The sequence below is a fragment of the Neomonachus schauinslandi genome, chromosome 4, assembly GCF_002201575.2.
Source record: "Neomonachus schauinslandi chromosome 4, ASM220157v2, whole genome shotgun sequence".
Classification (NCBI taxonomy): Eukaryota; Metazoa; Chordata; class Mammalia; order Carnivora; family Phocidae; genus Neomonachus; species Neomonachus schauinslandi.
Genome location: NC_058406.1, coordinates 6,290,330 through 6,312,681, shown reverse-complemented (window position 1 = coordinate 6,312,681; position 22,352 = coordinate 6,290,330). Strand labels below are relative to the sequence as shown.

At 53.1% G+C, this 22,352-nt stretch overlaps 2 protein-coding genes across 2 annotated transcripts in view; both read left to right on the top strand.

Annotated features, from left to right (window-relative positions):
* Nucleotides 1-72: 72 nt before the first annotated feature.
* Nucleotides 73-20,604, top strand: GPR157 (G protein-coupled receptor 157). The gene is made up of 4 exons (XM_021684016.1): nucleotides 73-584; nucleotides 14,325-14,538; nucleotides 17,671-17,865; nucleotides 18,195-20,604. Exons 1-4 carry the CDS (start codon nucleotides 202-204, stop codon nucleotides 18,387-18,389), a joined length of 987 nt encoding a protein of 328 aa, XP_021539691.1. The 5' UTR covers nucleotides 73-201; the 3' UTR covers nucleotides 18,390-20,604.
* LOC110575117 (solute carrier family 2, facilitated glucose transporter member 5) overlaps nucleotides 18,415-22,352 on the top strand; it is a 35,794-nt gene continuing 31,856 nt past the window's right edge. Inside the window, exon 1 of the mRNA XM_021684017.1 lies at nucleotides 18,415-18,433. The gene's annotated coding sequence lies outside the window, so the exon portion shown is untranslated. The remainder of the gene's footprint in view (nucleotides 18,434-22,352) is intronic.

The window sequence follows — 22,352 nt, the reverse complement described above, 5'->3', positions numbered from 1 at the left end:
GGGGGGGGGGGGCGGGGGGGGGGGGGGGGGGGGGGGGGGGGGCGTGGAGGGGGCGGGCTGCGGGCCCGGAGGGACCGGGAGGGGCCGGGACGCGAGCCGTGGGGGCGTCGGTGACCAGACGGCAGCGGCGGCGGCAGCCGCACGCGCGTCCCGGCCTCTGTCCCCGCGGCGCCGCGGCCCCGGCCCCTTGCCCGCCCGGCCATGCCGCCGCCCGTGCCGCCCACCGAGCTGGTGCCGTCGGAGCGCGCCGTGGTGCTGCTGTCGTGCGCGCTCTCCGCGCTCGGCTCCGGCCTGCTGGTGGCCACGCACGCCCTGTGGCCCGACCTGCGCAGCCCGGCACGGCGCCTCCTGCTCTTCCTGTCGCTGGCGGACCTGCTCTCGGCTGCCTCCTACTTCTACGGGGTGCTGCAGGACTTCGCGGGCCCCTCGTGGGACTGCGTGCTGCAAGGCGCGCTCTCCACCTTCGCCAACACCAGCTCCTTCTTCTGGACCGTGGCCATCGCCCTCTACCTGTACTTCAGCATCGTCCGGGCGGCGCGCCAGCCTCGGACCGGCCGCCTGCTCTGGGCCTTCCACGTCGTCAGGTGCGTGGCTGCGGCGCCGCTTCCCCTCGAGTCCCCGACCCCCACCTGGGCCCTGCTTGCTGCCTCTGTGGCCCTCGCGCCCTTCTGGCGCCCGCGTCTTGGTCGGACCCCTGGCCGGGGCCCCACAGGGTCGTGTCTGCTCATGTTCCGAGGCAGTCGGGGGGCCAGCGGGACGATGCGGACGGAGAGGTGCACCTGCCCGGAGCATCGGTGCAGAGGGCGCCCCTTTGTGCCTGCCCTAGCCCGAACCTTCCGGAGAGGTGGGGGGCCAGAGCTCGGCCCTCATAACTTGGAAGCACCTGGAGAGATGGCGAGGACACCTTATGCCTTTTGCCTCCTGCTTCCCTGCGTTCTGGCCGTTTCTACTGCCCATGGGGAGAAGCTCCTCGTACCCAGGCTGCGAGATGAGTTAGGTGCTGCTCCAGCCTGGAGAGGGGGGGCCGCTCCCAGTCGCACCGTGTGTCACAGTAGGTGTGATGCATTCAGCCATTCCTGGGCTAGCTGCCCACGGCCAGATGCATTGTCGCCGCTGTATTACAGAGTATCGTCTTCATGATTTTGTCTTTGTGCATCTCTAGACCCAGACGATCTTGACTTTCTAGGGTTTGGTGTCTCTGAGGGTGAGGTCAGTGGCAGGGTCTGGTCTGGAAGAGGGCCCCCAGCTGCCTGGAGTCTATGAGAGTAGAGTCAACTGAGGGCTTTGCCCAGCCCTGGCATTAAAGCACCTCATCAGGCAACCCTCACCCACGAAGGTTGACTCCTTCCGGGTGCAATTCCAAGATTTGAACGTCCATGGTGTCCTGCACTTCACTCAAGGCAGGAATCTTATAGGGCCTGTTTCCCCTCGCCCGTCTCCCAGATAAGAACACCAAATACTGCCCTAATTATAGGACCTCTCTGTTAAATAAGCTTGACTGCTTTCCATGGGACTGAGGACAGTCAGCACTTTGGTAGAGACAGGTCACCTGGGTGTCACAACGGTGAGATCACAAGCCTGCAAGAGTCACTTGACCTCTAGGTCTCAGAACTGCTGGAGGAAGGCCAGCTGGTCCCTGGGAAACTAAGTGGCCTCCTTCTCAGCTGTTCATGTCAGAGTTTTTCAAGGAGCCGGACAGTACCTCAGATGCTGCAGAGATCCACAGGGGCTGCCTTTCCTCCCCTTGCAGCATCCCCCCGGCCCTGGCCTCTGTGTCTTTCAGAGGCCCAGTCCTTGGCAGTCTGGTTGGGTGTGGGCAGCATGTACACCAGAGTTCACACGTACTTGAGAAGGAGCCTAAGATAGGACCTTTCTTTGCCAAAAATCTCTTCTCTTCCCCCCCATTTAAAAAAAGAATACTGAAAACAATATATATATATATATATATATTAAAGATTTTATTTATTTATTTGACACACAGAGAGATAGAGAACACCAGCAGGGAGAGCAGCAGGCAGAGGGAGAGGGAGAAGCAGGCTCCCTGCTCAGCAGGGAGCCCGATGTGGGACTCGATCCCAGGACCCTGGAATCATGGCTGACGCTTAACCGACTGAGCCACCCAGGCGTCCCGAAAACAGTATATTTTTTTAAGTGATGAAGAGAACCTGGTACAGCTCCTATAGAAAAGATGCATTTGCTAATGAACCTGAGTGGGAGTTCCTTCCATTCAGTCCTAGGGGTGTTTTTTGTGATGCTGAGGAGAGGCCTCCTAAGAAAGCCCATGGGTCCTCCATGCTGGCCACGAAAAAGAAGGGGGTTGTTCATCTTGCCCGTTGAATGTGATCCATCGGCTTCTCAAAAGAAAATTACCAGGGTGCCTGGGTGACTCGGTTAAGCCTCTGACTCTGATCTCAGCTCAGATCTTGATCTCAGGGTTGTGCGTTCAAGCCCCGCGTTGGGATCCACACTGGATATGGAGCCTACTTTTAAAAAAAAAAAAATTATCTATATCCAAGCTACAAAGGGAGTTTGACAGTTTGTTCTCTGGAGTTCCCTTTCAGAAGTTAGCTCTCAGCATCTTGCTGGTCTAAGAGAATTGGTAGAAAACCTGTCTGACAGGTTCATTTATTGACCTAGATCCTCCCAGGCTGTATTGCTCATGCCCTTGCTAAGGGCTCTGAAGTGGCTTTCTTTGGAGTGTGAGTTTATAATTGTTAAAGACCTGTTGGCATGATAAATTTCATATTCAGACAGAGGCTGCACAATCATCCACTTTTTAACCAGTTCAGACTACTGAAGATCAGTCCTCGTCAGACCTTCAGTTTGGGAAAGTATTTTAAAACGTGACAATGTAGAGGTTGGGAATGTCTATTAGTTTTTATGAAATGATTTTTTTTAAAAGATTTTATTTATTCATTTGACAGAGAGAGACACAGAGAGAGAGGGAACACAAACAGAGGGAGAGGGATAGGGAGAAGCAGGCTTCCCGCCGAGCAGGGAGCCCGATGCGGGGCTTGACCCCAGGATCCTGGGATCATGACCTGAGCTGAAGGCAGACGCTTTTTTTTTTTTTAAATTTTTTATTATGGAGAACTGCCAAACATTTATAAAAGTATACAGAGCAATCTAGTGAACTTCAACATGTCCATTAAGCAGCTTGATACTATGCCAGCAAAATTTTCTCTATTTCTTTTTTTATGTTATGTTAATCACCATACATTACATTATTAGTTTTTGATGTAGTGTTCCATGATTCATTGTTTGCATATAACACCCAGTACTCCATTCAGTAAGTGCCCTTTTTAATAGCCATCACCAGGCTAACCCATCCCCCCACCCCCTCCCCTCTAGAACCCTCAGTTTGTTTCTCAGAGTCCATAGTCTCTCACAGTTCGTCTCCCCCTCTTATTTCCCCCCCTTCATTTTTCCCTTCCTACTATCTTCTTCTTCTTTTTTTTAAACATATAATGTATTATTTGTTTCAGAGGTACAGGTGACTTCTATCCTCTTCATTTTTCTTCCTTTTCCTTTTTTTTTTTTAATTTTTTTATTCTTATGTTAATCCCCATACATTACATCATTAGTTTTAGATGTAGTGTTCCATGATTCATTGTTTGTGCATAACACCCAGTGCTCCATGCAGAATGTGCCCTCTTCAATACCCATCACCAGGCTAACCCATCCTCCCACCCCCCTCCCCTCTAGAACCCTCCCACCCCACTCCCCTCTAGAACCCCTCTAAAACCCTTGTTTTTCAGAGTCCATCGTCTCTCATGGTTCGTCTACCCCTCCGATTTCCCCACCTTCATTCTTCCCCTCCTGCTACTGAAGGCAGACGCTTAACGACTGAGCCACCCAGACGCCCAGAAATGATTTTTTTTTAAGATTTTATTTTTAAATAATCTCTACACCCAACATGGGGCTCAAACCCAAAACCCTGAGATCAAGAGTTGCATGCTCTACTGACTGAGCCAGCCAGGCGCCCCTGAAATGATTTTTAAAAAACCAACAAATACCCTGATAAATGGCCAAAGGAGACATTGAGACAAGAGTCGAAATGGTTCACAAATATATTATGGGGAAAAGTTTCTCCTGTTAATAGTCAAAGCAATACAAATTATAACAGTGAGGTACCATTTTCTCATTAAATTAGAAAAAAGTAGTGAAGCAGAATACTAATGTGATAAATGCCGGTAAAACTGGTATTTTATTTTCCTACATTATTATTGACAATGGAAACTGGAATAATCCACATAGAAAGTATTTGGTTCGTACCCCTTGATCCACTAATCCTATTTATAGGGACCTAGTCTAAGGAGATAATCCAAAATACATTCAAAGCTGTAGGTACAAAGGAGTTTGTGTGGGAATTTGGAAGCAACCTGAATGTCCAAAATATAGGGGAGCAGAAGATTATAAACTACACCCCACCGGAAACATTACACAGCCATCAAATACTGGCTGTGAACTCTATAAGCCATGTTTTTTAAAATAGTATGATACAATGTTAAATGAAAAAAAAAAAGCCATCTCTAAAACGCAACCACATAAAGCAGGAGGCCAGATAGAATCCTACACGCACACCACTTCCCAGAAAGCACCTGCACAACCCCCTAGGGCCCCATCATAATAGCTGAGCAGGCTCCCTTTACAGAAAGACTTTTTTCTTTGCCAACTGGGGAAGGAGGGCAGCTTAGACTTTATCCTCAAGGAAATGGTATTTTATCACAAGTTGCGTCTGGCTCCTGAGGTCTTGCAAAGTGCTTGTCCGTTCCTTAGCTCATTGGCCACCAGTAGCCCCGGGGCTGGGCAGGACCATCACCCTCCAGTCACAGCTCATGCGACTTGCCCGAGCTCACGCAGCCATAATTGGGAGGCTAAGGGTTAGAACTCCAAGGGTCGGTCCTCCATTTATGATCTCATCTTGTCTCTTGGCCTGAGGATAATTCTTAAGGTTGAGATATCATTACTCAATTTATTTTTAACTTTCCAGATTTCTGCCATTATGAACGTGGTATCATGTTGGCTTTTGTCTTCTGCATTTATTTTTCTGGAGCCATTTAAGAGTATAGACTGATGACCCCAGAGCCCCTAAATCCTTCAGTGTGTATTTCCGAAAGAAAGGGACCGTCCCTTAGGTAACCACCTACACCTTCCAGAAGCAGGGCAGTGGTGTTGCCTGGAACGATGCTGTTACCTGAGGGTGGACTTTACAGGGATGTTGTCGGTCTCCTGCCAACGTCCCCGATAGCAAAGGGACACCCTCAGGTTGTGTTTGACTTAGTTGTCGGGTCTCTCTGTTGTCCGGCGATCCGCAACAATTCTTCTTTCTCGGTGTTTCAGGACACTGACTTTTTTGAAAGGCAAGGTCTGTGGTTTTGCGGAAGGTCCCTCTGCCGGGCTCTCCGGTGCTTCCCCATGAGTGGTTTCAGGTTCTGCACTGGGTCTGGAATCCCACAGAACAATCTTCTTATTCCTCCCTCCCCGGGGACTTGGACTTGTTCACCTCTGGTGATAGGAATTCTGATCGCCTGATGAAGGTGTTGCCTGCCAGTTTTGCAGCGTGGTTACTGTCCTCCCCTTTGGTAATTAATAAATACCTCGTGGAGATAAAAATCTCCCTACTCCTCAGACTTTACCCGCAAGTTTAGCACACGTCAAATCTCACTGTATTCTGAAAGTGAATTCCCTGGTTTTTATTGCCTTTGTAGTTGTGTTAGAATGAATACTCAGCATCCAAGGGAAGGCCCTGGGTTGAGAAGTCCCTCCCTCTGCACTGTCCGTGGCCGTTGAGGCAGCCTGATGCAGACACCCGTAGTTCACAGTCACGGGCATGTGCATCTGGGAGCATTTACAATACTCACCTGAGAAGGTGCCCGGAGCTGCTGTGGGCGCGGTCAGTTCTTCTCTGGTCCAGTAGGCCAAGTTGGTGGGAAACCATCCCCGGCCCCCTGCTGAAGGTGAGCTGCCTTTCCAAAGCAGCTGTCAGCTCCTGTCAACCCCCCCAGTGCAGGGTGGTGGGCTCCTGGGCGACACTGGAGCAGGGTGCGTGAACCGTCTCTGCACCTGCGTGCCCAGGCACCCCCGCGCCGGGTGTCATGGGGTGTCCTGTGGGCAGGGGAGGAAGGCTGGGCTGGGGGGAGCCTCATTGCCCCCAAGTCAGAAGGAAGGGTCCTGGCCAAGCTAGCCATGTGAGGCAGTCGTAGGGTTTCTTCGGGCACGAGGTGGGAGTGCGTGTGGGCATGACCGTGGGCCCACCCACGCTCTGGAGGTTGCTTGGGAGTTCTGGAGGAAGAGTCCGTGGTTCCCAGGTTCACCATCAAGACCCCTGCTGTGGGAAGCGGGAAGTTCTAATGGAGACAAAAGGGGAAACGGGGCCAAGAAGGGGAAGGTGCTCAAAGCTCTTTGGTGGGAAACTAGCTCACTGTGGGGCCTGGTGACAAGGCCCCGAGCAGGTGTGTCCGAATGAGGGAGGCACGTGGCAGCTGCAGGAACGGCACCCCATGTCGGGCAGTGCTCCCCAAAATAACAAGAGGTGAACTGGCTTTGCTTTTTCCCCCTGAGAAGTTTTCAGAGGATGCTGCTGCGTTGCGAGGTCTCCGCACAGCGTTTTGTGTTCGCGGGAAGCCGGAGGCTGCGGGACAGCAGAGTCTGCCCTTGATCCTCCGACCAGGGCAAGCTCAGCCCCTGCCCATCCTTGCCTGGCGTCCTGGTCAGCCGGGGCCTGAGCCGTGTCTCTGAGCGTGGCAGGTGGCTTCATGACGCCCACCAGGGCCAGGCCTGCTCCGGTGTGTGTGCTTAGCAGTTCCTTCGCACACCCCACTCGCTTCTGCGGCCAGTGCCACAGAGTGACCTCGTGGTGGCCTGGCCAGTGGCTGGCCGGCTCCCTGAACTTCTCCCACGACCTACCGCTCTGCCCCACATTCAACAATAAGTGTCCTTTGTTCTGGGAAGAAACCTCCAGGCAGCCACGGGCCTTGTGATTCCTTCCACCAGGCCTGGCTCGCTGCAGCTGTGCTTTGCTTGGGCCCGGCTCTGTCTTGCTCCCAAGAGCTCTCTAAATTGGCACATTGTTGCCCGATAGTTTTGTTCTCAGAGCATTTTTTTTTTTTAGTTGACCTTCAAGGCTTTCCATAGGCCGCACAGCGCAGAGACCAGGCCATGCTGTTTGGGGGAGAAGACCCTTTTGTTTCTTTCCCAGCAGGTGCCCACCCCCTTGTGGGAAGATCTCTAGGAAGAGTGAGGTTTGGGGTGAGGGGAAAGTGCGAGAATCTAACGGTGGGGGCAAATGAGTGAGCAGACCTTGCAGGCTCACCCACCTCATGCAGCGGGAGGAAGGGTATTCCCATCTGTGTGTAAAGTGGAACTGTCCCTGTTGCCGCAGGTGTCCCCCACCATGACTCTGGGGGGAGAGGTTCCAGAGACCACATAACGGAACATCCCCATTTGGGCACAGTTGGGAACTCCAAGGGAAACCCAGAGCATCACCGTCCTGGAGACGGGCCGCCTGCTCAGGGGCAGCTGATAGATGCCAGGGAATTCAGGTATTGGGGATGGCTTCCTCACCACCTGGCTCATCCTGTGGTACTCCTGGTTCTGCTCCTCTGGAGGAGATTTTTTAAAGACAAAAGGATGCTGGGGCGCCTGGCTGGCTCAGTCAGAAGAGCGTGCAATCTCAGGGTCATGAGTTCAAGCCCCACATTGGGCATAGAGCCTCCTTTAAAAAAATAAATAAAAATGAAAACAAAAGGATGCCAGGTTCCAAAGAAGAGCTCAGCTCGTGAGAGATCTGAATGGCTTTTTGTCAGTTTACCCCTCCCCTAAGCTTACCGAGGGACCCCACCAGCTCTGTCAGCCTGGCTGTGGTGGGACCCCCGGGCCTGAGCACGTGTCTCCCCCATAGTTCGTAGAAAGCCTCTCTCTTACCTGCTTGGGCTGCCCTAACAATGTACCACAACCGAGTGGCTTAAACAAGAGAAATCCATTTTCTCACAGTCCTGGAGGCTAGAAGTCAGAGATCAAGGTTGGCAGGGCTGGTTTCCTCTGAGGTCTGTCTCCGTGGCTTGTAGGTGGCCGTCTACACCCTGTGTCTTCACATGGTCTTCCCTCTGTGTGTGTCTGTGTCCTAATCTCTTCATATAAGAATGGCTGTCATGCTGGATTAGTGCCCACCCTCTAGACCATTCTAATTTAATCACCTCTTTAAAGACCCCCCCCCACCTCCACCTACAGTCAGATCCTGAGGTACTAGGGGTTAGGACTTCAACATATGAATTTGTGTGTGTGTCTTGGGGGAACACAACTCAGCTCTTAACAGCCTCCAAGGGAGGATGAAGCTGACTTGGAGTCTGGCCTCAGTTTCCTGGTTGAACCCAAAGGGAGGGGGCATGGGCACCTCTTGGAGAAGCTCTTGCTGCCCCTCCACGTGGGGGATTGTGCTCGGAGTGTGGTCTTCCGGGCTCCCTCCATCCAGGTGACCCCAGCCCTGCTTCTCAGCCTGAGTCACAGGTTTGGAGAGAAGGGGACCAAACACCTTTCATAGCATCCCTTGCACGTGGTCCTGTGGCTTCCTTCAGTGAAGCTGCCAGTTCAGCCCTTGGTTTCGGTATTGAGCAGGACACCCTTTCCTCCAGCCATCTAACCCCATCTCCCCTAGCCCGACTTCGTCCAGAAACTTTAAGAGGATAGCTCAAGGCCCAGCATCTCCTAATGCGCCTGGCTCTGGGGCCAGTTTAACAATCTCAAATTTAGAATGTGGGTCACAAGTGTCCACACGGAGGCAGGACAGCTCCCTGGCCGGTCTGATCTGCCCACATTTGGGCATCAGGGTGATCCCTGCAATCACATGAGTTTCTAGGTCATAATCAACTAACGTCCTTGGTCTTTTTCATGTGCTGTTAACTCAGAGACATTTTACTGGTTCGGATTTTGTTAATTTTTCGGTTGCTGGCTTCTTTTTGGGGAGAGGAGAAAACTGTTACATGGTACGTGACAGAAATTGGAAGTATACATTTCTGGAACGCAGGGATCATGTCCCACATGTCTCTGTGGAGTGCCTTCTAGATTCATGGTACCTACAGCTTGGGCTGGCCACCTGGCCTGAGAATGGCTTGGCTTATCTGAGGTTGTCAAAAGTACTTTCTCCTCACTCTGCAGGTCGAGAACCTGGGGCATCTTCAGCAAATTATCCTTTTTTTATCCTCTGTCCATTGGCGTCCTGGAGCCAGCTGGGGAGACCCAATTATTAAATTTTAGGGCATTTTGTGAGCTGATTGTTAAAGGCAATCATTAATAAAAACTAAATTATATAAACATATATATATAAATATATAAACTTATAATAAGTTGTATTAAAAAGAGTAATAAAGGGGCGCCTGGGTGGCTCAGTCTGCCTTAAACGTCTGCCTTCGGCTCAGGTCATGATCCCCGGGTCCTGGGATTGAGCCCCTTGTTGATCTCCCTGCTCGGCGGGAAGCCTGCTTCTCCCTCTCCCACTCCCCCTGCTTGTGCTCTCTCTCTCTGGCTCTCTCTCTGTCAAATAAATAAAAATCTTTAAAAAAGAAAAAGTAATAAAAGTACTAAAACTACATCTTTTTTTAAAAAGATTTTATTTATTTGAGAGAGAGAGAGAGCGCGCGCGCGAGAGCATGAGCAGGGGCAGGGGCAGAGGGAGAAGAACAAGCAGGCTCCCCATTGAGTGTGGACCTCCGACACTGGGCTTGATCCCAGGACCCCGAGATCATGATCTGAGCTGAAGTCAGATGCTTAACCGACTGAGCCACCCAGGCACCCCACTAAAAACTACATCTTAATTATTTTACTATTACCTGTGTACTTGGGGTTATTTACAACTATTTTATCTGCCCGATGGAAATACTGTCAGAAATACTGCACATCTGTCTCCAACCACAGGTGTTGATGGCTTGAAATTAGTTATAGTGGGACTATTTGCCCCGTGGAAAATGGCAGACACGACAGATCAGGGCTCGGTTTGTTGTTTTGTTGATTGTGTAGAGCAGAGGTCAGCAAACTTTCCCCCAAACAAACCCTACACAGATTGTAGGTTTTTTAGCTTTACAGGCCATCTGATCTCAGTTGCAACTATTGCCCTTGTAGCCTGAAAGCAGCCCTAAACAATATGTAGAGGACTGAGTGTAAACAAGGCTGTGTTGCAATAAAACTTTATTTAAAAAAGCAGAAAAGCAGACCTCCAGCCAGATTTGACCCGAGGGCCATAGTTTGCTGGACCCTTTATCTAGACTTAAGAAGGTTATGGAGGAAATGTCAATAGGAAAGATTATACTTAAAAGTGCTCCTTGTGTGAACTTCAGCAAAGATGGTACCCACATTGGGGCAGGCAGGAAGCCGGGTATTTAAGGGGGTGAGAAGAGGCGGTATCGTAGAGCAGAAAAAATAAAAATAAAAATAGGGCGCCTGGGTGGCTCAGTTGTTAAGCGCCTGCCTTCGGCTCAGGTCATGGTCCCAGAGTCCTGGGCTCGAGCCCCACATCGGACTCCCTACTCAGCGGGAAGCCTGCTTCTCCCTCTCCCACTCCCCCTGCTTGTGTTCCTGCTCTCGCTGTCTCTGTCTCTTTCAACTAAATAAATAAAATCTTAAAAAAAATTAAATTAAATTAAAAAATAAAATAAAAATAGAAGGAATACTCTTCCAGGGCTGGGAAATTAATATTTTCTCCCACAAGGAAGTCGCTCCTGGTCACCATTTTTCTTGTCCCTTAGGTCTTCCTTTTTTCACATTCTTCTTACGTGTGAAGGAAAATGAAAACACAACCAACTTCACGCCCCGAAACTACTTTCATTTGCCAACTGCAACCATAGCATGTTGGCAAAAATCAACCAGCGCATTCTGTGGGGCTCAACTGGCTATATGGAATTCGCCCCAAGGATCACAGTGTGTTGTGTTATTACTTGCAGGTTGTGTACCTCACGTCTTTCACATCAGTTAAAGTAATAATAAGTGTATGTGTGCAAGCTCACATATGTACACACGCACACACATACAAATACTTCTGTGTGCAGAGCCAGCTGTTAAACATAACCAGCACAGCGTGGCCCAAACCCATAAATTACAAGTCTGGTAGAGCCCGCTTTGCTGGGTCATTAGACTCTCGATCCCTCCCACTCCATTCCCACCCCTCCCTGATATTACTTCTTCTTACCACCTCCCACTTAAATACCTCTCCTGCCACTTCTGGCCATCTGTGCTTAGACTCAAACAGCGACTCTGATTGATCAACCCACATTCTTAACCCTTGAAAGCCCTCTGCCTGTTGGGTCTTCTCTCCGGCTATTTCCCAACACAAACTTAGCTCCAGGTGCACCCCAGTCATAGAGAAGAAATGCATCACTCTGCAGCTTTCTTACGATGAGCCTAAAGTCATAGAACACCTGTCTCCGGGTTGGGCCCAGGTCTCCTGCGAGGGCCATCAGGATGCTGAGGAAGGAGAAATCACCCTGCCTGCGAGTGCGGTCCTTCCTCCTACATGTCTGTCCTGCATGCTTCCTTCCAGTCCCGAGGGCACCCCTCCGCTCCTGCCCAGCCCCCTGCAGGGTGATGCGCCCTACACACCACGCTTTCTCTGGGTTCTCCTCGAAGGAACCCTGTAAGCCATAAAGTGATGAACAACAACACAACTAACTTCAGGATTGCAGTTATAGTACTTTAAAAGCCTTTTAGTTCCTTTTCAGTGACAATGATGTCCTTGCAGTGAATAAAGAGTAAATGGGGGAAAGTTGTCTCCATCACTTGGCTCAAACTTCATTCATTCATCAGCAGGTCCTTGTTTTGCCCCTACCAGGAAAATGAAAGCGGGCACGTGGCATGCAGGCCGCTCTGGGGGCTGTTCTGGATGCTGGAAAGCGCAGTGCGCCTGCCCTCACGGAGCTCACAGCTGTGATGTGTTGTCTCCAGATCCCAGGACGGCATGAGTTTTTAAGTGGTAACCCTGTATTATGACAGAACGGTTTAACACTCATCTGTATCAGCTTCACAGATGAGTAACCGATGGAACAAGCATTTAGAATGGACAGGCTCCTGGGGGTAACTTGGTCCCTTTCTCTTAACCCTTTAACTTCTGTGGGTTTTTTGTCCCTTCTGTGCCTTTGTGACCTCAAGGAGGACAGGCTGCTTCCCGCCTCCCCTTCCCTCCCCGCTGTGGGGAGGGCAGATGCTGAGGCTGCAGGTGGCTGTGCCCTCATGCTCCTGTCTGGGCACCCAGAGGCCAGTATGGGAAGGGGGGGGGTCGAACAGGCACCTCCGTTCTGAAAGTGCCCAACGCAGAGCCCTTCCCAGGCCCGGGGAGCTGGCTTTCTCCCTTCCGTCCCCCACAGCCCTGCAGTATTTGGAGAACCTGATTGAACACAGCACTTCTCATTTTGGCAAGACTAACATGCAGCTATGGTCTCATCATTGTTCTAGAACTTTCTCTCAAAAAGAGCTGCTCCTGGCTGGCTCAGTCAGAAGGGCATGCGACTCTTGATCTCGGGGTTGTGAGTTTGAGCCCCACGTTGGGTGTAGAGATTCCTTAAGTAAATAAGTAAAAATAAACTTAAAAAACAAAAAAGAGCCACTGTTGCTTACACAGAGCTCTCAACATATAACTGATTTCTGAGCTGAGCGTTTTACTGATGACGGGGTCCTCTTTATACACGGCTCCATCCTCCAGCGACTGACCTGGGCCATAGGCCCGTGTGCGCTCTCCCAGGGGCAGAGACCGCATGGGCCTCACACTTTCCTGGCTCCTGCCCTACGGGCCGGAATCCTGGGACGTCGGACACAACTCATGACAGCAGTCAGACCCACTGACACACTTACCCAGTCCTGTGTGCCAGGCACACTCCACTCGGTTTATTCTCCAATGACCTACTCTGCCCTAGGCGCTGTTCCCGTCCCCACTGTGTGGAGAAAAACACTGGCGTGTGGAGGCCGAGTGGGGGCCAACTTGGACCCTGCTCCTTGCCGGGCAGGCCAAGCTCGGAGCCACCTCATGGTGCCACCACGAAGCCTCTGTGTGTCCCCCTGGCCCGTGTAAAATGCTTCGCAAGCAGACTGGTGCGGGGACCCCAGGAAGCTCCTTGGGGCTTGGCCCTCATCTGGCCGTGTTGCCATCACGGCGAGCTCTCAAAAAGTCGGCCTGGCACTGCCCTAAGAGGGGGCGCCAGCCCCAGGCCTGATGCTGTAGAGGCCCGCCTTTGACCTCTGCCAGGAATACCCCCTTCCCATAGAGCAGGGAGATCTCAGGTCCGGAGAGAGGTGTCTGCCCAAGCCCCTGGTCCCCCTTCTGGCTTCTGCTGCCAGGGTGTGCACCCCGAGACCCAGGCGGCCAAGGGGGCTGTGTGGGCCAGGCGCGGGCACGTGGCATGCAGGCTGCTCTGGGGGCGGGAAGAGGCTGCCCTCCCCGTGCCTCGCGCCCATCTGCAAGGAGCCCAGCAATTCTTTTTTTAAAAATTTTTATTGTTACGTTAATCCCCGTACATTACATCATTAGTTTTTGATGGAGTGCTCCATGATTCATTGTTTGTGCATAACACCCAGTGCTCCATGCAGAGCGTGCCCTCTTTAATACCCATCACCAGGCTAACCCATTCTCCACCCCCCCCAGAACCCTCAGTTTGTTTTTCAGAGTCCATCGTCTCTCATGGTTCCTCTCCCCCTCCGATTTCCGCCCCCTTCATTCTTCCCCTCCTGCTATCTTCTTTTTTTTTTCTTAACATATATTGCATTATTTGTTTCAGAGGTGTACAGATCTGCGATTCAACAGTCTTGCACAATTCACAGCGCTCACCATAGCACATACCCTCCCCGATGTCAGTCACCCAGCCACCCCATCCCCCCCACCCCCCACCACTCCAGCAACCCTCAGTTTTGTTTCCCGAGATTTAAGAATTCCTCCTATCAGTGAGGTCATATGATACATGTCTTTCTCTGACTTATTTCGCTCAGCATTAACACCCTCCATTTCCATCCACGTCATTGCAAATGGCAAGATCTCATTCCTTTTGATGGGAGCCCAGCAGTTCTGAATTAGAACCCGGCCTCTGAGGGGCTGGGGGGTGCGTCGGACCAGGCAGGAGGCGGGGACATCCCTGTGCTCTGCGACATGAGGGTGGGCCTGGCAGGGCGGGGGCAGAGCGGGGCCAGGTGGGGGGAGTTGAGTACTCCTGCCCCGCTTTGTGCGGGGCTGATGTGTGGTCCAGGGTTCGGCAGCACCGTTCCGTCCGCCGAGCGTCCCTGGCTTTGCCCCTTCTGGCTTCGCTGGGAGCAGGGCCTGACCTTGGCTGCCTCGTTTGCCCGTTGTTCCTCAGCTGGGGGGTCCCGCTGGCCATCACGGTGGCAGCTGTCGCCCTGAAGAAGATCGGCTATGACGCCTCGGACGTGTCGGTCGGCTGGTGCTGGATCGACCTGCAGGCGGAGGACCGCGTCCTGTGGATGCTGCTGACCGGGAAGCTCTGGGAGATGCTGGCCTACGTCACGCTGCCCGTGCTCTACTGCCTTATCAGGAAGCACATAAACAGGGCGGTAGGTACCTGCGGCCGCCCCCTCCCCAGGCGCCCCGACCACAGCTCTGTGTGGCCACTGCGCCCTGGCAGCCTGGGCCTCCGGGTTTGCTGATTATGCGGCCCTGGACGGAGTGGGTCCCGTCAGTCCTCCGTTGTGGACAAGGAAATAGAAGCTGGCAGAGGCTCCGGGGCTCCCCGGACTCGCCCAGCCCCTGAGGCCCAAGCCACAGCGTGTAGAGTCCAGGAGGCGAGCGCCCAGCCTGGGCTCTGGGCACAGGCCTCTACTGCCCCCTCCTGGCAGGCCTCCAGGGTTGCTCCACGTTGCGGGGAATGCAGGCGCCGGGAAGCCGCCTCCGGGTAACGGAACTGGGAGGCCCCTGGGAGACGCGTGGGCTTTCGTCCTCGGTGACACGGATGCGTCACCGCGTTACCGGTGGTCCTTGAGAGTGTGTCACACAGGGAGACTCTTCAGGGTCTCGGGGGCTGGCTGGACAGTCCAGGCAAGAAAGGTTTTCCTCTGACGACATCCTTCCTTGTCCTGCACTGCGGGCTCCGCGGGCCGAGGCGCCGCGCTGCTGGGGGGCCGCGGTGGGGGGCTGCGGGGGCGCCCGAGCCCAGGCCCAGGGGCGCTGCGGCTGTGCTCTTCGGGGCTTTCTCTTTGCCCCATTTCTCAGGGGCTGAAACTGCAGGGGCGTGTGTCCCTCGTCTTTGGTGTTTTGGGACGTACTGTGACATGGCAGCCGTTTCCGAGTTTGTAGGGTGCTCCCCGCAGCTGTGGGTGCTCCCTGCTGTGGCTTGAGTCTAGACTTCGGGTTCGCTTTCCGCTCAGAGACTCCACTGCCTCCCCATCTGCCTGCCACCCTCTTCTGATCCCGTGGGGTTTACTGATTGGCCTGAAATCCATCTTCTTGCTGGTCTCCTGTCTGGGCCGGGGGCACCCCTTCTTGGCTCCTTTTTTTCCCTGGGAAGTTTCTGGACTCTTTGACGAAGCCCCCCAGGCAGCCCCTCTGTGTGCCTCTCTTCTTCCTTGCCCTTCGCGGGGAACCTGGGGCCGTGCCTGGGAGGCCAACCCCCCATGGGAGAACTGGTCCTCTCTAACGACTCTGCTAGTGTTTTCCAGAAAATAGGAAGAATAGTGGGCAGGGATGTATAGGGGTTGTTCCCTGCATCTAGCTAGAAAGGAGAGCTAAAAATAAGTCAGCCGCGGGGGGGGGGGGGGGGGTGCGCTTGGGAGGCTCAGTTGCTTAAGTGTTGGACTCTTGGTTTTGGCTCAGGTCATGATCTCCGGGGGAAAAGGGGGGGCTGTGGGACCAAGCCCCGAGTCAGGCTCAGTGGTGAGCACAGAGTCTACTTCAGCTTCTCTCTCCCTTCCCCTCTGCTCCTCCCCCCCCGCCCCTGCTCATGCACTCTCTCTAAAATAAATAAAAATAAAATATTTTTTTAAAGATTTTATTTATTTATTTTGACAGAGAGAGACACAGCGAGAGAGGGAACACAAGCAGGGGGAGTGGGAGAGGGAGAAGCAGGCTTCCTGCCGAGCAGGGAGCCCGATGCGGGGCTCGATCTCGGGACCCTGGGACCGTGACCTGAGCCAAAGGCAGACGCTTAGCCGACTGAAGCACCCAGGTGCCCCCAAAATAAAATCTTAAAAAAAGAAAAATAAGTGAACTGGAGCGAACTTTGCAAAGAAGACAGCTGCCCTGCTCCTCCCCTGCCCCCACCTCACCCCTGCCAGGCTGCTCTAGGCCCCAGGGGAGGAAGGGAGGCAGCAGCTGCTCTGAGCAGGTGAGCTGCAGCAGCCTTGGTGCTCAGAGATGCCAGGGTGTGTGGCTTTTCCTCTCACCTGGGCTTTCAGTGTCCCGGACACAGGACCACGCTCAGAAACACATCTTTGTTATGAGTAGTTACATCTATTTTTTAAGATTTTATTTATTTGAGAGAGACAGAGATAGCAAGAGCGGGGAGGAGAAAGAGAAGCAGGCTCCCCAGTGAGCAGGGAGCACGATGCAGGGCTCGATCCCAAGACCCTGGGATCATGACCTGAGCCGAAGGCAGGCGCCTAACCAACTGAGCCACCCAGGCGCCCCTGCATCTATTTTTACAAATTCAGTTGTGATCTGGAAATGGAGCTACCCCCTTCCTCTCACTGAAGGGTGTTCCCAGGAGTAGGGAAGCCCAAAGCCTGTGCCTGCTCATCTTTTCTTGGTGCCCCAGCTTTGGATGGAGCCCCTCCTTCATAGGTCTTTGTCCTGGGGGAGCTTGCATTCTGGAGGGGGAGAGCAGGATGATAATAAGTAACAGGCCTGATAAATAAGGATGAATGACATCTAGGAAGGAGGAAGGTAAGAGCTACAAAAAAAAACAGGCAAATATAAAGAGCTGAATCTGGGGACAGGACTACCTGGGAAATGCCTATGCACTTGAAAAGGGGTTGTCAGGATAGGCCTCCTCCAGGGGGCGACATTGAGCAAAGGTGTGAAGAGAGTGAGGGAGTGAGCCTCTGGGCAGATGGGAAACAACACTCCAGAGGGAACGGCTTGTGCAAAGGCCCTGTGGTAGGGTGTGCTTGGGGAATATATTTGGGGACTTACGGAGGCCTGTGTGGCTGGAGTAAATCAGGCGAACGCAGTGAGCATGAGGTCAGAGCTAGACTGGAATCCGAGACCTTCAAGTAGAACTGAACCTGACAGGTTTTCAAGGGACCGTGCTGCTTCCGGGCCAAGAATAGAACTGCAGTTGGGAGGAGTTTGGATGGTGAGGGTGCCGGAGGGAGATGGGTGAGAGACAGTTGCAGCTGCCCAGAGGAGCGGTGCTGGCGCTTGGACTGGGCTGGTGGCCATGGCAGTGGGCGGAGCATCCAGATTTCTGGATCTCTTTTGAAGGGGGAGCCCGCAGGACTTGCTCACGGAGGGGACGTGGGCAGCAGCAACAGGAGAGGGTTTCTGGCCCGGGCACCTGCTAGGATGCCGGCGCGTTAGCCGAGGTGGGGACATGCGCGCTAGGCTCGGGAGTCGGGGTGCGGCGCAGTGCTCCTGACACGAGAGCTGTCAGCCGTGCCTTAGACCCCCGCGGGGAGATGCGTGGCACACAGCGGACGGAGGGTGGCACGGCAGCCCGCCTCGCTCACACCTGTTCCCCGTGCCCTGCACAGCGCGAGGCCCTGTCGGAGTACCGGCCCATCCTCTCCGAGGCCCACCGGCCACAGCACCACGCCTCCGTGGCCGACAAGAAGCTGATCCTCATCCCGCTCATCTTCATCTGCCTCCGGGTCTGGAGCACCGTGCGATTCGTCCTGACCCTCTGTGGCTCCCCGGCCGTGCAGTTGCCAGTGCTGGTCGTTCTGCATGTATGTGGGCCTGCCCTCCCCGGCCCTTGCCGCTCTGGTGCAGGGTCAGACGCCTTCCCCCGCGCCCCCGGAAGAGTGGGTGCAGCCCAGGGACATTAGGGGACTCTCCAGTGGCCTTGGGAGTGATCCTGTCCTTCCCAATCCAGAAGTCCTCCACATGGGGGGTTGCAGACCAGCCTCAGCAGGGGGAGGACAGGGTTCTGGGGTCCGCAGCACTTCCCAGTCTCCGTGTGTGTGTGTGTGTGTGTGTGTGAGAGAGAGAGAGAGAAGAGAGAGAGCCCGACCCCCTCCAGCCCTGGCACTCATGCCTCTCCTTTTCTCCTGGACAGGGTATTGGGAACACGTTTCAGGGCGGTGCCAATTGCATCATGTTCGTCCTCTGCACCCAGGCCGTCCGAACTCGGCTCTTCTCTGTCTGCTGCTCTTCCCAGCCTTGTGCTGAGAGCCCGGCTGGCCCTCCCAAGGCTCCTGCTGCACCGTCCCAAGACGGGAGAACCGCAGGGGTCCAGACGCATCCCAGATGAACTTCCAAGCGCCGGAGCTTTTCCCTTCCTAGTTCTGTGCACAGGTGCTGCCCACCTGGGGACAGGTGCTTCTGGGAGTCCCCGCTGCAGGAAGTGGGGGGTGGGCGTCTGCAGGTACTTGAGGCCTTCTGCTTTTGAAGCTCTTGACCCCCCTGTGGGGGAGCCACCACAAACCCAGCTGCTTCTACCTCCTAGACCCTCAGGTGGCACATCCCCCTCCCACCCGTGTCCTGCTGCACGCGGGGGCACTTGCCTGCGTGGGGTCGGCAGGGGGATCGGTACGTGACCGCTGTCAGGTTGCCCTGTGGTCCGCTGCTCGTGGGCCTTGTGACCACACAGCACTGTTTACAGTTCAAGGGACCCACACCTGGGGGAAAAGCACAAAGAGGTATATATGTAGACCAAGCACCTGTCCTAAATAAAATGCCAGGGGTTACCAGGGATGCGTCCCCCGCTTAGATATCATAAAGCCGATTTTTGGTTTGTCAGGGCATTGAGATTTCCGGGAGAACCCAGCTTTTCTTGGATAGCTTTGCTGGTCAGCAAAAGAGCCGGTTCCGTTTAACCAGCTGGAAGGTTCCCGTGAGGTTTCTGGACAGCTGGTCTCCTTGGGACCTCCCAGATTCTCTCTATGGGTTGCCAACCCTCGATGCAGATTGTGCTTGAATTTCAAGCCCAGACCAGAACCCAGACTCCTGCCTGCCTCCACCAGTCACTTTAAGATACAGGTTCCCTCTTCCCGTGCGAGAGCTGAAACAGGGACAAGAAGAGGCATTGCAGGGAATCCCAGCAGATGTCCGCTGCCTCTCGGGTCTGTTCTCTGGAAGACTGGACTGGGGAGAGCTGGTAGGGATCGGGCTGAATCACATCCCGGCTTAGTTTTTTTATAGAAAAGGTGACCAGAGAGTTGGTGAATGATCCAAATAACAGATTCCTCCCTGAAGGTGAAGCTTTGGGGACTTGGTTCGGGGAAGTGACACATGCATCATGGGGTGATTATTTACATTTAAAAGAAAAGGATCGAAATTGAGCATCCGTATCTCTATAGCCGTGGCTCTTCCACCAACATTTTCCTGTTATTTCAGAAAACCGTTTCTCTGTGAAGTCACAGAAGCCACTGGCTAAGGTGGCAAGTGTCAGCGTCACCGCAGGAGGCTTGGGGAGGAAGAGTTCAACTTCAGCCTATCAGCGTCCCTCCCTTGGGTTCGGTCAGAACGCTGCAAAACCGAAATGATCCTCTGAGCCTGTAAGACGGTTCTGGATTAAAACCAAAGCCTCACCATACTGTTGATTCCCATTTTATTCGCAAAAGCAGAATCTGTCACAGGAAGAGAATCTGAAAGAAAGAGCCATTGACAGACCTAGATCCAAAATGCTCATTTTCAGTTTCCTTTTTTTTTTTTTTTTTAAGTTTTCTTTATGAAAATCAGCAAGAGGCGATCATCCCCTAAGGACTCACCGTAAACCCTGGGCTGCCCCTACAGAAAGCTACTTGTCAGTAGGGCAATCTCCTTACAGAAATGGCCAATATAAGGGGCATCCAGGGATCCCCTGGAGACAGTACGGCAGATGATGGGCACGTAGCTTGTAAAGACCCTCACCTTAGCTTCTAGAATGGAGCAGACATTCAGGAAGTTGCTTGCTGCAAGAAAGAAAATGGCTCAGAGCTGAGTTAGCCTGTGGGCCACAGAGGATGAGGTGAGAATAAAGCCTGCTCGGAAGGGGGCCCCAGAGTCCTTGGCTTAGACTGCAGTGCTGGCTGCCTGCCTGGGGTGGCTCTGCAGGACTGGCCAGACCTGGGCGTCCCCCAGCAGGCCACGGTCAGGAAGGGCCGGCAGAGGGAGTAGGGGCTCAGGACAGGTGTGACTCAGCTCATGACAGGTGCTACAGCCTCATCCGGGTGTCCTCAGCCCAGAGCCCTCTCCTCTCAGGCACTTTCTGAACATTGGTCTTTGAGTCAGGCTTACCAGGCGCTTTCTGCCTCTCTGTGCTTCTGAGTTCTTTATGTTTGTTTGTTTTGTCTTTTAATAAAGAGTATTATTTGGCCAGCGGTTAAGGGTGCACACAGAGCTGCTCTTACGTACACGACAAGAAACGTTTTTACAAACTTCCTGCTCTGGCATAATAACAGTGTGAGGTCTGTATCGAAACCCTGACCATCTTGGGTCGAAGCCAAAGTTTTGCTATTTTAAATTAAATAAAATAATTATTTTTCTTTTGCGTGTTCGGTAAACTGATTGCCCGTGACGGGGTGGGGGGTGGGGGTGGGCACAGACTGGCCTGTGCTGTGGGGCGACTCCAGAGCCTTCTACACAGTTGGGACCTGGAAATGACATCTGGGCCCTTCTCTGTGGGCAAATACAGTCAAGGAGGGGGCACCCTGTTGACAGCCAGCTTCTCCTGAGTTCACCTGATAGGGTCTCAGGTGTATGAGGGGCGGTGGAATGGGGACTTGAGAATGCAGATTCCTGGGGCCTGTCCCATAGGAAGATCCTCAGGTCCAGGTTCCAAGGACCCGCAGCTTGGAGCTAAACTCCCATTAGCCAGAAACTCCAGCACCGAGTCCCTGACCCTGTCCCCTTTCCTGAACCATTTTATCAGGCCACGCCGTGACCCACAGCAACAGCTGCTACAGACTGCCCTGTGGCTGGGACACTAGGGCTCTTCTCTGAAAGGAGCAACCATCCAAAAAGGGCCACTGAAGCTGGCTGCCCCACACAGCCCAGGTGGCCCCCCATTCGGGGACTTGAGCTTTCTTTAACTGCTGCACCTTCGGGAACTTTCCGCCCCAAAGCGCCGCTTGTTTCTTTGTTCTCCTTTCTGGGTTGTGTGAAGTTAAAGATACATTAACTATGAAGAGAGTGAGAAGACAAGCCACAGTCTGGCAGAAAATATTTGCAAAAGACACGGCAGGGTATCTACATGAGATGACGGGTGTTCACTACACCTGTTGTGATCATTTCGTGGTGCACTAAACCAAACCAGCATGCTGTGCACCTTCAACATACCGGGATATATTTACTTCTCAATAAAACTGGAAAAAGAAGACACATCTGATAAAAGAACCGTTATCCAAAATATGCAAGGAACTCTTGACACTCAACAATAAGCAAGCAAGAAATGGGCCAAAGACTTTGACAGACACCTCACCAAAGGAGATGGACACGTGGCAGATGCACATGTGAAAAGACCCTCTGCGCCACGTATCATCAGGGTGATAGAAATTAAAACAGGGAGATACCACCGCACACCTACCCAAATCCTGACAACACAAGATGTCGGGAGGATGTGTAGCTGCAGGAACTCTCACTTGTTGCTGGTGGAATGCATCGTGGTAAGGCCAGTTTGGAAGACAGTTGGGCAGTGTTTTACAAAACTGAACATACTCCTGCCATACGATCCTGCAACTATACTCGATATTTACCTAAAGCTGAACACTTACGTCCTCACGAAAACCTTCCCATGGATATTGATAGTGGCTTTATTCGTAATTGCCAGAACTTGGAAGCGACCAAAATATCCTTCAGTAGGTGAACTGATAAAGTGTGGTCCATCCAGACAATGGAATATTATTCGGAACTAGAAATGAGCTGTCAAGCCATGAGGACACGGATGATACGCATTTCAGTGAAAAGCCAATCTGAAAAGGCTCTATATACTGTATGATTCCGACTATTGGACATTCTGGAAAAGGCAGAACCATGGAGACAGTAAAAAGATCAGGGGCTAGGGGAGAGGGAGGGATGAATAGGCAGAACACAGGAGATTTTTAGGGCAGTGAAACCACTCCATGTGATACTATAATGATGGATACTTGTTAATACACTTTTGTCCAGGGGCACCTGGGTGGCTCAGTTGGTTAAGCATCTGCCTTGGGCTCAGGTCATGATCCCAGGGTCCTGGGGTTGAGCCTACGTCCGGCTCCCTGCTCAACGAGGAGCCTGCTTCTCCCTCTCCCTCTGC